Source organism: Nomascus leucogenys, chromosome 8, assembly GCF_006542625.1.
Source record: "Nomascus leucogenys isolate Asia chromosome 8, Asia_NLE_v1, whole genome shotgun sequence".
In the NCBI taxonomy this organism is placed as follows: domain Eukaryota; kingdom Metazoa; phylum Chordata; class Mammalia; order Primates; family Hylobatidae; genus Nomascus; species Nomascus leucogenys.
This window is the reverse complement of record NC_044388.1, coordinates 19,511,230-19,524,065: the sequence shown is the minus strand read 5'-3', so window position 1 is coordinate 19,524,065 and position 12,836 is coordinate 19,511,230. Positions and strand designations below refer to the sequence as shown.

Genomic DNA, 12,836 nt, shown 5'->3' with positions numbered 1-12,836 from the left:
TGAGCTCACAGCCCCAAATCTGTTCGTAATACCTCAGAGATGGTGATATTTCTAAGGTGCCATGATTCGTGTCGTTGGCTGAGGGTAAAAGGAAAATTAAATCTCTGATAGGAACAGATTAAAAAGGCAAATTTAATAACATATACAGATTACAACATATTTACATTAAAACTTTTTTAATACAAAGAAGTCACATATATTTCACATGATACACTAATATATTTTTCTTACTTGAAGGTAATGGTTTTAAATAAAGTTTGGCCTTGATTTTGTGAATAAGTTGTATTGGAATTGTTTCTAATTGTTGATTGTAGAATCAAGGGGGATCATGTGTTTTAGCTAGAAAATGACTCTATTGTCAGAAGAATCATAATGTACCCATTTTAGAGACAAGAGAGTTTGACTAGAAGGGTGTTCAGTGATGAAAACCTGAGCATAAATTAGCCCACAAGTAATCATAAGAACTCAAATCTTTCTTCCAGTTTAGTAGCAGGTCTCTTAAACTCACTCTCCTGTAATACAGAAAACAAAGTAAATGTGTCTAGAAAAATTCCCCGGCACAATGACTCCCATGTATTTCCTCATAAATCCTTTGATATGTAGCTCTAGTTTTACTTTTTATGGGTTTGTTCATCCTGAAAGCAGTTTTTGTGTTATTAGTATGTGTTAGGCACTGTGCTAGGCGTTGGGAACACATAGCCCTGTCATCGCACTTGGAGGACGCACAGAGAGGAGCACTGCCTTCTCCTGCTGCTGCATTTTGGGATTTGTAAGGGTGAATAAGGAACCAGAGTATCCTGTGTGTGCTTTAAAAGAGAATCAGCTGGGTGCTGCACCACATTCACCTTGATGAGGAAGAGATCTGATGGCCTGGCTTTCCAATCCCCCAGTCAGTCTGTTGAAATAAGGATCACACTCATCTGTATAATATAGACACGGTTTTAGCAATTCACAGTTATTTTTCTACATTCACTTTAAATTTACAGAAAGATTGTGGAAGAAAAATATGAAGAAAATAACAAACGAATGCAAGAATTGAGATCTCGGAACTTTCAGCAGCTGAGTGTTGATGTACTCCATGTAAGTACCCTCTTATTTTAAATTTTACATAAAAATTTTTCTTGCTTTAGATGCATGGTGATGATTGGGTAGGAAAAGGGACCAGGGAGAAAACAAGAACATCCAGATTAACTTCACCGAATTCCAGGAAGGATTCTAGAATGTAAGTCAACAGTTGGTGACAACGATTCAAAGCGGCTGTAGCGAGAGGTGGATCAATTGATCCATTTAACAAAAATCAAGCTCCTACTCTGTACAAGACAACTGAATTGGCACTAAATGCATAACTGATGGGTTAAAATGATTAGCTGACAGAACAAATGCGTGTATATCTAATTTTTAATTCCACTCATGCTATTGTTGCTTTACCTTTTTAGTATTGTTCTTTGTCTGGTTTTTATTCTTTTCCTTTTTATTTTGTTTCTTACCCATTTTGTTTACATTGTGCTAATAACTTCATTCAAATTTTAACTGCCATAGATGTTCAATAATGAATAGAGTTGCAGATTCACATGAAGTGACCCCAAATTCATGTCCTCGGCATTCCAAATCTGTAAATAGCAAACGCCATTTTCTCTAATGGTTGACAATATCTCCACAGGCCTTGGGTAGGCTCTGATTAATAAGGTGGTCTTTACAATGTCAAATTTGGGCAATAGACGTCAATACCAACCTCATAGCTCTTCAGGTAAAAGCAACTTGGGATGAAGCCATTTTTATAGAGAACTTCTACTGTCTCAAATTCTGATTTTTATTAATGGAGATCCCTGCATGTGAGAGATTCTCTCCTTTAGCAGGAAGCACCAAGCTCCCTGAGGCCTTGGAGACAATCCCCCAAGCCCCAGGGATGCTAACTGTTGTAGCTTAGTTATCAGAGGGCTCCAAACCCTGGGGCATGCAGGAGACCTCACCCTCAGCCAGACAGGGCCCCTCTTTAAGGGGGGGATCTGCCAGTAATGCATCTTTCTCAATTATTTAGGGGTTCTGTGTGCTTTGGAGTTCTAAAAATCCCAAGTTGGGACCAATAAGAGGCCTAGCTTCCTCTAACCTCAGGAGTCTTCCTCTGTTTGATGGACCAGTTAGCAGACAATGTGGGGATGATGGTCATATGTGCTCAATTCCATCCCCCCTTTCCCACCCATCTGCCACTCCATTTAAGTGAAGCCCCGCTGTGGGATCTGTTGCAGGTTACAGAGAATTGGGAGATGGGTTCTTTCCTGCTCAGGGAACTTGGTGAGTGAAGAACCTGCTAGCTGAAAGGCCATGGGGTCAACAATAGGGCTGGATCCCTAGTTGGAGAAGGGTCTTGATGCCACCACTATGGAAGGACTCAAACCCCCTCTGAAAACTGGGTGCCTTTCTTCAGCTTCCCACACACTTCTAGGCCCTGCAAATGAGAGCCTGTTAAGGTGGGTCTTCTTCTGTGGTTCAGTCTGCTTCGTCCCCCTGCAGTGCTGAGAACTGTACATTCCCACAAATCCTGACAAGGAGGCTGACAGAATTATAAGAATTCTGAGTTTGTTGATGTGTAAATTACTTGTTTATTCAGCTATAGAAATGGGGACATACTTTTCTAGTATGCTCAGAGATGTTGTATTTCTTGTAAGTCCTCTGCTAATTCCTATGCTGCTGGTCTGATTCCTATGTACGCTCTGATTAATAATGAATAAAAAACGGGCCTCCTGAAAGCAGCACTTCACCTCAGATGAGGGAAGACTTGAAAAACCACTGTTCAACAGACCTTGTCATAATCTCTTCAGGGTCTTGTCTTCCTCTTATAAAGCAGGGATCACTGATTCTAAGGGATTTTCCCCCTAAGATTGAAAATTGAGAAGTACAGGCATGGTATTATTTTGTTCTATAAAATCTAAATGACTTCATTCTTGTAGTTACCATATGGCAAAAAAGAAATGTAGTTTCAAGTATGAGCTTAAATATTAGTGTCTGATAATTTACTTACCTTTTTTACTTTTCTTCTTTGACCCTTCAAGATCACCATGTTTGTGTTCTTTTTTATTGGATGGAATTATTATTGGTGTTATAACTACACTGTATGAGGTCTTGTCTTCCTCTTATAAATCAGGGTCCTTTGGGGGCCCTGAAGTAACTGAAGATAAGCCTGAGACCATACGACAGGCAGAATCCCAAGAAATGTTCTTATGCATATATTACTCCACAGAACATGGGAGCTAGACACAAAGTTCTGATCTTGGCCCAACTCAGATGAAGAAAGAGAGGATTTCACAAGGATCCTATGAACTCCCAACTCATCACATCCCCAGTAACTTCCCATTTTCATCCCCTTCCCATCAGCAAGGAGCAAAGGGAGCAGGAGGGGAAGCGACTGATGCTGATGCTGTTCTGGACAAAGACTGTGGTTCATTCTTTGATCTTCTGAGATTAGTGCCACCACTGTCTTTGGCCCTGAGCTTTCCAGAAGCATGTTTCCTATGTTTATATATTGATGGGGGCAGAAATGCTCCAGGCAGATAGATGGCTGTTGAATCTGTTCTGCTTGAACACTGTGTCCTCTTGCCAGCTGGTTCAGGCCCACAGACTGGATGGCTCAGCATCCCCAGGCATCCTGCCCTCTTTTGTGCAGTCACATCAGTCATTTCCCTCTGGCACATTGTCAGCATCCCATCTCTCTTTCAAATATTTTCAGGAAAACCTCAGCTCACTTGGGTCCACAATCAATGGACCCTCCTCCAAATTCTTATGGCTTATAGTATTCTCAAACTTGAAATGCACCTTGATTTCCTATGAATCTTGTTAAGATGCAGATTCTGATTCAATTAGTCCAGGGTGCAGCCTGAGATGTTGCATTTCTCATAAGCCCTCTGCTAATTCCTATGCTGCTGGTCTGTTTCCTATGTATACTCTGATTAATAATGAATAGAAAATGGGCCTCCTGAAAGCAGCACTTCACCTCCAGATGAAGAAAGACTTGGAAAACCACTGCTGAACAGACCTTGTCATAATCTCTTTAGGAAAAAACACATTTAAAAGGAATGGAAGAAAAGGAGGAGCAACCTGAGGGAAGACTTTCTTGTTCACCCCAGGACAAGGATGAAGAAAGGTGGCAAGGCAGGGAAGAGGCAAGTTTAATCATATTCACAAGCACAAAACTGAGGCAGGTTTAATGATATCCAGAGAACAAAGGGGAAAGAAAATGGGAAGCTGAACACTTTACAGAAGAGCCTGAAGGGTTTTAAATGTAGCAGGAAGAAGCTTCATTGAGCTGAAAAAGATGAAATAAATATAGGAAAGAGATTAATCAGATGCAAGAGGCTAAAGAAAAATGTAATAAAGAAGGAGAAGAGGAAGAGGAAAATGCTCCCATCTTTGAGTGCTTTCCTTCCCCTTGCCCATATACATGTTTATGATTTAATTTCTTACTAATCTCACTGGGGTTCTGTTCTCTATTCCTTCTTCCATCTCTCTTGCCTGGCAGAAGCAAGCTACTTTATATTTCAAAAGCACTTACAGGAGAGAATCAGAGTTATGGGAGAGAATGGGCTCTATGTCGCCTCTTAAACATGTTATAAAAATTATTTGAGGCATGTAGGAGAGTGGCTTGCTTTGTTTTTCAGACCCTAACTGACAAGGCCTTTTATTTTGGCAGGCATTTTCTGCTTGGCTGAATTTGGGCTTTGAAAGCTTGAAGCACCATCAAATGTGGAATCATGTTAGGCACTGTTTTCTCTAAAGAATGACAGCTTAAAACAGTTGGATACCATAATACATAAGACAGGCTAGGTCTGTCTTTGATCCTGTGGCATATACAGTTGTGCTGGAGCTAAAGTTAGGTCTCTGTGAAAGTACATAGCAGATCAGGTCTCCATACATGGAGTGGTAATGGGGACCAAAGATCAGACCATGTCCTTCTCTTTCTAAGAGAAACAATTGTAACAATTCTATCTTTCTCTTCAAAGAGAAACTCAGCAAATCAAAGTTAATTGAGAGTCCAAATACATACTTATTTTCAAATAATTTCTGAAGTGCACGTAAAGACATATTTCATGTACTTTCTGTTCTTTATCCGTAAAGTTCTCTGTGTGCTCTCAGTGATCCTTTGAAATCTGGAACCAATTTCGCCTCCTGAAACAATTATTATACAGTACAGAAAACTGACTTCTTAAAAACACTTTATGATGATATTCTCACAAATACCGCACTGCAGTGTGGCATGGCTTCATTTTACTTGTTAAGATTAGTTTGAACTTTCTTTTAAACTTTCTCTTATTAAAAAGACACTCTTGGAGTAGTTTCCCATGAAAACCATTTATCAAGAAAAATAGATCAACTCAGCACCAGCTCCAGGTTCAAACGCAAATACACACACACACACACACACACACACACACACACACACACACACACAAAACTAAGGGAAAAAGGCAAAATGATTTATTGAAATACCTACTGATTTTGGCTAAAGCTTTTTTTTTTTGAAGTGTGAATTCTTTCATCATGTGGTCTCTTAGATCTTTTAGGAAATTGGAATTTGTAGAATCACAGAGCTTTAAAGCTAGAGGGGAACTTGTAAGTCATTCAGGCTAACACCTTTAATTTTGAGATGCAGAAACTGAGCAGGGCTGGAGTAGGGTGTGGTAAGTGGAACACCCTAGATGCCAAATTGAAGGAGGCCCCCCTCAGCTGTCAATGGAGTGAGTACCTTCAATTGGTACCTACCTTGGTCATCCCACTTGGCTTACCTAGTCATGATCCTGAAACTGAGCCCATGAAGGTTAAATGCTTTATGCAAGGTTACCTGTCTCATTGATTCAGGGCTGTTTCTCTTATCCCAACTTACCTCCTGAAGTTTGAAAATGTTTAAGCAAGAGGATTAGGTAGGCTTGTTTCCAAGTAGTCTTCTAAATAAGAATTTTTTTTCATTTGTGGTAGTGCTGTTTCCTTCTATCAGCATCTCATGAATTGTTAATTACCTTCCACAAGGAATTTGATGAACCGACTTTAGAGAACCTGCCTGAGTCTCAGCCTATTCCTTCCATGGACCTCTGCGAACTTGAATCAATTGTAGAGGATGCCACCTCTGACCTTGGATATCATGGTATGTGTTTGCATTGGTTTTCAGAAGGATGCTCACAGCTGCTGCACAGGTTGCTGTGGCTAACTTTGCAGTGGGCCTGTCTGGCCTCTGAGAGAAGAAGCTCTGGGTGTATGCAGCTACCTGTTATCAGTTTACCAGGGCTGGGCTATGACCAGGATGAAAAGTAGAGAAGCCAAGGATTTTTCTGTCCTCTCTATCTTCTTTGCAATAGTGAGGATGAGTTGGAAACTTACACCTGGTGAGAGACCTCTTCTGGGTGGGTTAAACAATGTCGTTAACCTGACTTTGGAATTGTGCAAACTCCGAATGCTCTGGAGTACTGTATTTTTCTCTGTTCTGTAAATGGTTCTCCCAACTGTCATAAATTTAAATTGAAGAAATGAAGCCAGGCTTTGGAAAATCAGCTATGCAGATGTGCATTACCAGAAAATAAAAGTGCTCAGAGCAGGAATACAAAGGCAGGTCTGTAGGATGGCTGACTTTGCTAGAGGACTTCCTGATGCCTTTGCTACCTCAGCCCACACAGCAAACGAGTACACTTCCAGCAAACCTCTATTTTCACTTAGAATAAGACTTTAATTAGTGGTCCAAATGGAGCAGATACATGCAAATGGAGTAGGTACATCGTAAGCTAATGGTTAAATGCATGAATTTTGGAGTAAAAAAGTTGGCCCTATCAGAGAAGGCCCTGACAACATAATCTCTCTAGGTCTCAGTTTTCTTATCTATGAAATAAGAATAATAATGCCTTCTTTCAGGGTTGTTGTGAAGAGCAAATGAGACGTGGCATGTGGAGTGGTCTTAGTTCAGTGCCCAGCACAGAGTAAGTGCTAAAGAAGAGGAAACAGTTATGACACTTTGAGCAGAGGAGGGTTATCAATAGAGGTGTCTTCTCAGTCTTGTCCATCAGTCTCCCCAGTGCCTAGAGCAAAGTTCCAGGAACATGTTAAGCACTCAATAAATATTTCTTGAGTGAATTAATGAGTGGATGAATACATGAATGAATGTTAGTCTGGACCTCTGAGAAGCAGATGCTAAGACGGGACTACAATTGCAACACTACTTTTAGAGAAAATGCTTATATAAAAGAAAATAGGGAAGAGCTAGAAAAAACCAGGGGAACCGTTACACCACTGATTAAAGTCTTATTCCAAGTGAAAAGGGAGGTTTGGTGGAGGTGAACTAGATTCTTCTGCAATCAGAGGTAGCAAAGTCAGCAGGAAGTCCTCTAGCAAAGTCAGCCATCCTGCAGGCCTGAATTTGTATTCCTACTGTGCTCCAGTAGTAGCCCGTCAGGAGGCATCATAGCCTCTGAGAGAATGCAGAGATGGATTTCACAGCACAGCAGCTGGGATCCTTGGCCAGTTGCACTCTGTGTTGTTGGAGGTCTGCAAGTGCATCCTTATGGCTGCACAATTGATATAATAACTCTCTTTGGCAGCAGTTTAGCTCTCTTTTCAAATTGAAAATTAAGGTAGTGAACCTTGGATGATCTTGTCTTCTCATCCCAGATTTGCACTTGAAGTCTTCTTACTAGAGCTGTTAAACCCTGTGCTGCCTCCTTCAGCTGTATGGAGACAAGCACCTGAAGCTCTTTAGATTGGCATTAGCCAGCTTTTAAAATGGTGCTATGGAAGCCATCTTGTAACAGACATTCTTGACAAATATGTATTTCAGATGGACTTCTATCTTAGACCTTTTATGGTATTTAATATATTATTTGTTAATTTTTCCAAAAGTGAAATTCGGAAGTATAGAAATATCCCATGGACTTCTCTTTCTAAAAATAGAAATGTCAGAGACATTAGAACCAGAGCGACTCCATCTTGAATAAGGGTTGAGTAAAATAAGGCTGAGAACTACTGGGCTGCATTCCCAGGAGGTTAAGGCATTCTTTGTCACAGGGTGAGACAGGAGGCCAGCACAAGATACAGGTCACAAAGACCTTGCTGATAAAACAGGTTGTAGTAAAGAAGCCAGCCAAAGCCCACCAAACCCAAGGTGGCAATGAAAGTGACCTCTGGTCATCCTCATTGCTCATTATATGTAAATTGTAATGTATTAGCATGCTAAAAGACACTCCCACCAGCACCGTGACAGTTTACACATGCCATGATGACATGGGAAGTTACCTTATATGGTCTAAAAGGAGGAATCCTCAGTTCCGGGAGTTTCCCACCCCTTTCCTGGAAAACTCATGAATAATCCACCTGTTGTTTAGCATATAATCAAGAAACAACTATAAGTCTATTCATTCGAGCAGCTCATGCCACTGCTCTGCCCATGGAATAATCATTCTTTTGTTTCTTTACTTTCTTAATAAACTTGCCTTCACTTTTCTCTATGAACTTGCCCTGAATTCTTTCTTGTGCGAGGTCCAAGAACCCTCTCTTGGGGTCTGGATCAGACCCTTTTCCAGTGACAGAAAGCTGAGAAAGTTAGGCAGTATGTAGCTCCCAATACCTGTGGCTTGTGCTCTGCTGGAGGACAGAGCCATACTATTTATGCATAGGAAGCCCCAGGACAGGATAGTGAATGGGTGGTCTAGGACCAAAAAGTCTGAACTTACTCCTGGTTTCAAATAGGAAAAGTACTTAATACTGCATTTCATAGATGAGAAGCCAAAGACATTAAGTGATTTGCTTAAGGACCACAGAGTTCCTGCTTTCTATCTAGTATACCACCCTTTCCATATCCCCCAAAGTGTGTGTTTTCGGTGGTGGTCGGTAGAAGCAATCGACTTGTAAGAAACAGAAAAACATGTCAAAGGAATTGGACTTTCGAAAGGCAGAGTCTCTGTCACGTGTCTCTTTGCTAATTTTTGTGAACTGTAGTAGCCAAATTACTCCCAAGCTAGTCTTGACCACAGGTTCCAGCTACTATGGGAAACCCAAGCTATGTCCTTCTTACCTCTCATGTTGTCTTTTGTCATGGAGTTTTCAGTATTGTAGACAGTGTGTTGATTTACCAGCCAAACTGGAAATCATCAAATCTACTTCTTTGACCACTTTGTTCATGTTGTAATGTAAACACTATTTAGGCCTCTATGATAAACTATCAGATTAGAAAAAATACATAATAGATTTAGGTGGATCAGATGCCTTGTAAAATAAACATTTCCATTATTTTTTCCTGTCTGTAAATTCATACTTTCTAAATGCTATTCTTTCTTAAATTCAAAAGATAAACTTAGAACTATGAAAATACAACCTTGATAGGCATTTAGGTTGATTCTGTCTTTGCTATTGTGAATAGTGCTATAATGAACCTAAAATAAAAGTAAAAAAAGAAGAAAAAAAGAAAATGCAACCTTTGGGTTTGACAAATCATTAGAATGGTGGGCAACTACCAGAAAATTAGTGATCACACAGATTAATTGAAGTGAAATTTTGAAACATGAGACTTAATTTGTTGATGAACTCTGAAGTGGTTAATTATTTTTTGCCTTTTAGAAGATTAGACTGCAAACTTTCAGCACCCAAATGAAGTTTTTATTTATTTTTTATTTGGCATGTATATGTAAAATAAAATTATACAGTCATTCTTTCAAAGCTCCTACACCAAATGTTTAATTAGTCTTTGATGTTGAATTGGAAAATTCCCTCTGGCATATGAGGAATTAGTTGCAGAGAAGAAAGACAGGATAAGACTTATTATTTATATTTGATATGCATTAGTTGACTATAGCTGATTTAATCTAGTGAAAGTCATGGGTAACCATTATAATCAAATGAGAAAGTACAACTGAAATGTTAAAGAAATTATCCCCATTTAACTTCTTATATGTAATGCTAATGATATCTTGCACATTAATTTTTGCGAGGAACTTCTTTGTACTCTAGCGTTTGTTTTTTATTTTATTTTATTTTTTAGCAACTCACAGCTGACTTTCAGAGCAGTGTTTTTTCCAAAGCTGGAATAGCCTGAGACTCTTGGGCCTGGGTCTACCAGGAGCATGGACTCCCTACCCCACCATTCAGATGTGGAGAATGCAGTGAAGTAGGCCTTGGCTGCTTACCCACATCCTGACCAGTGGTCACCTCTTCATTTCCTGTTCAGCCACTCTTTAAGCAAGCACTGAGCCCAGTGCTCAGAGATAGCTCTGACCACTAGGTGGTTGTGCTTTGCTTACCTGTAGGAACCCCACATGCCCTTTAGAGTTCTGGGCTGTTCTATGACTTACGACGTCACCTCTTCTTTTTAAATGTCCAAGTGGAAATAAAGTGATTTGAACTTTGCTAATTAACAATGATATGTTTTTATTGTTTTAATTTTAAAAAGAAAACCTCTACTCACTCAGTAATTCCACTGTTATCTGAAAGAAAACCTCTACTCACTCAGTAATTCCACTCTTAGATAGTTATCTGAAAATGTGTCTACAAGAAGACCTGTACACAAATATTTCTAGCAGTTTTATTCATAAGTACTCAAAAAACAAGTAGGCCGGGCGCGGTGGCTCACGCCTGTAATCCCAGCACTTTGGGAGGCCGAGGTGGGCGGATCATGAGGTCAGGAGATCGAGACCATCCTGGCTAACACAGTGAAACCCCGTCTCTACTAAAAATACAAAAAATTAGCCGGGCGTGGTGGCAGGCATCTGTAGTCCCAGCTACTCAGGAGGCTGAGGCAGGAAAATGGCGTGAACCTGGGAGGCAGAGCCTGCAGTGAGCCAAGATAGCGCCACTGCATTCCAGCCTGGGTGACAGAGCGAGACTCCGTCTCAAAAAAAACAAAAAACAAAACAAGCAAACAAAAAAGTCAATTGTCCAGCAACAGGTGAAAGGATAAGCAAATATGTAGTTTGTCGATGGAATATATACTATTTGGCACTGAAAAGGAACACACACCAATATATACAACAATATAGATAGATACTTTTAAAATTATGTGAAGTGAAAGAAGCCTCACATAAGAGAGTTCATACTGAATGATACTGAATGATTCCATTTCTATGAGTACCGGAACCAGAAGTACTTATCTATAGTAATAGAAATTAGGCCAGTGGTTGCCTGGGGGTGGTGGTGGTGGGAGTTGACTCCAGAAGGGCACAAGGAAACCTTTTTTTGATAGAAAAGTTTGTAAGTTTGCTATCTTGATTGTGGCAATGGCTACCCAGATGTGTATGTTTGTCAAAACTCATTGGACTCTATATTTTAAATTAGTGCATTTTATTGTATATAAATTATACCAAAATAAAATTGATAAATTTAAAAAATGTCAAAATATTCAGAAGAAACAATGTAATGCTTAGCTGTCTATGTGTTAGCTAATGAATAGCCAAGAAAGATGTGAGTGAAGTCATGGAGATAGAAAGCAATTGGGAAGATCTTTGGGTATCACCTGAGACACAAACTCCTTAATCCAGAAGGTGATCATGGGGTTTGAGATTTTCTTCTAACATCAGCTGAACAACATTGTCTTCCACAAGGAGTGTTAACAAAGCTTTGGGGTCCTTTCCAAAGAGGAAAGTTGGCTATTTGGAGATAAGGGACAGAGATCTTTTAGCTCCTCTCTCTTCACTCTTTATAGTTGGGGGTGGAGGTGCACACATCTGAGTAACAGAGAGCCCTACCAGCAGATCTAAAAGGACCTAGTGCCCACTAAAGCCACTGGAGCATAATACAACAAAAGGTGATAGCTCAGACTCCAATGCCCAGCCCAAGATGGAGAAGCTGGTGGAGCTGCCTGGCTCTTTAGCTCTCAGAAAAAAAGACCAAACAAATGCCAGCTGTTACTTCCACATTCCTAGATCTTCCATCACTTCCGGAGCTTTAGATGTCTTCGAGACTTGATTTATAAATATAAATTGATAGTGGTTTTATTTAATAATTGTCACTTATCCACTGAGTTACATTTGCATTTCATAATAGTGTTTCCACCTGACTCTAATACTTGCTCTCAGGAATAAAGATGCCTGCAGTTCTCACTAATTTCTGAGTTCTAGAGGATAATTAGAATGAATCTAATACTGAATGAAGATGTGCTGATTCTCCACCCTGAGGCATATTAATAATTTAGAGCTTTCCTTCTGTATGACAAGTCTCTAACTAAAATTTCAAAGATTATATCCAATTTGAAAAATTAAGCTGGGTGCTGACTAACATCTGCCCAACAAGCCACTTTGACATGGCATCCTAAGCAAACGTAATGTAAATAGGGGGAAAATTAGTCCCAGAATGTCAGGTATTCATGGGGAAAACCAGCACCCATGGACCTCTCAAAATAAGTAAACCACCTGGGAAGGCTGTATGTGATCACATGGATCATCCCTTAGCTAAATATAAATCATATAGTAGTTATTATACTAAAGGTCATGCTAGTAAGGCAAAGGGCATCCTTAAGTGGCCTTGCTTGGGTCATCATGGCTCAGATTTGGAACAAACCAATTAAGCAGAAAATTAAATAAGTATCAGTCATAGCTTTAAGATTGGATAGAAACAAATGTAATAGAGTAAAACCTTATATAATGTGTGTTTCAGACAGTGCTCTGCACATACCATGGTATGGTTTTCCTTTAGTTGGTGAATTTATTTTCCATACATGCAGGTTTCACAGTTGTGCTCAGGGCTTATGTGCTTACCACTTGGAGAACATTGTTATGATGCCCAAAGAAAGCTAAGCTGCCATATGAAAGGGAATCTTTCAGATCTGCCTTTGAGTCCTGACTTTCCCATGTGATAGCACTGTGATTTTAAGGAACATA

At 39.8% G+C, this 12,836-nt stretch overlaps 1 protein-coding gene across 2 annotated transcripts in view; it reads left to right on the top strand.

The window, feature by feature from the left end:
• Nucleotides 1-12,836, top strand: part of NEK11 (NIMA related kinase 11) — a 324,686-nt gene that overhangs the window by 142,578 nt on the left and 169,272 nt on the right. The window contains exons 12-15 of one of the 2 annotated variants that reach the window (XM_003265413.2): nucleotides 987-1,080; nucleotides 4,050-4,157; nucleotides 6,019-6,133; nucleotides 10,007-10,372. In XM_003265413.2, the coding sequence (XP_003265461.2) occupies nucleotides 987-1,080; nucleotides 4,050-4,157; nucleotides 6,019-6,133; nucleotides 10,007-10,020 (331 nt within the window). In that variant the 3' untranslated portion in view covers nucleotides 10,021-10,372. Of the gene's footprint in view, nucleotides 1-986; nucleotides 1,081-4,049; nucleotides 4,158-6,018; nucleotides 6,134-10,006; nucleotides 10,373-12,836 lie in introns of those variants that run through there. The other variant, XM_030816832.1, reaches the window with a different exon arrangement.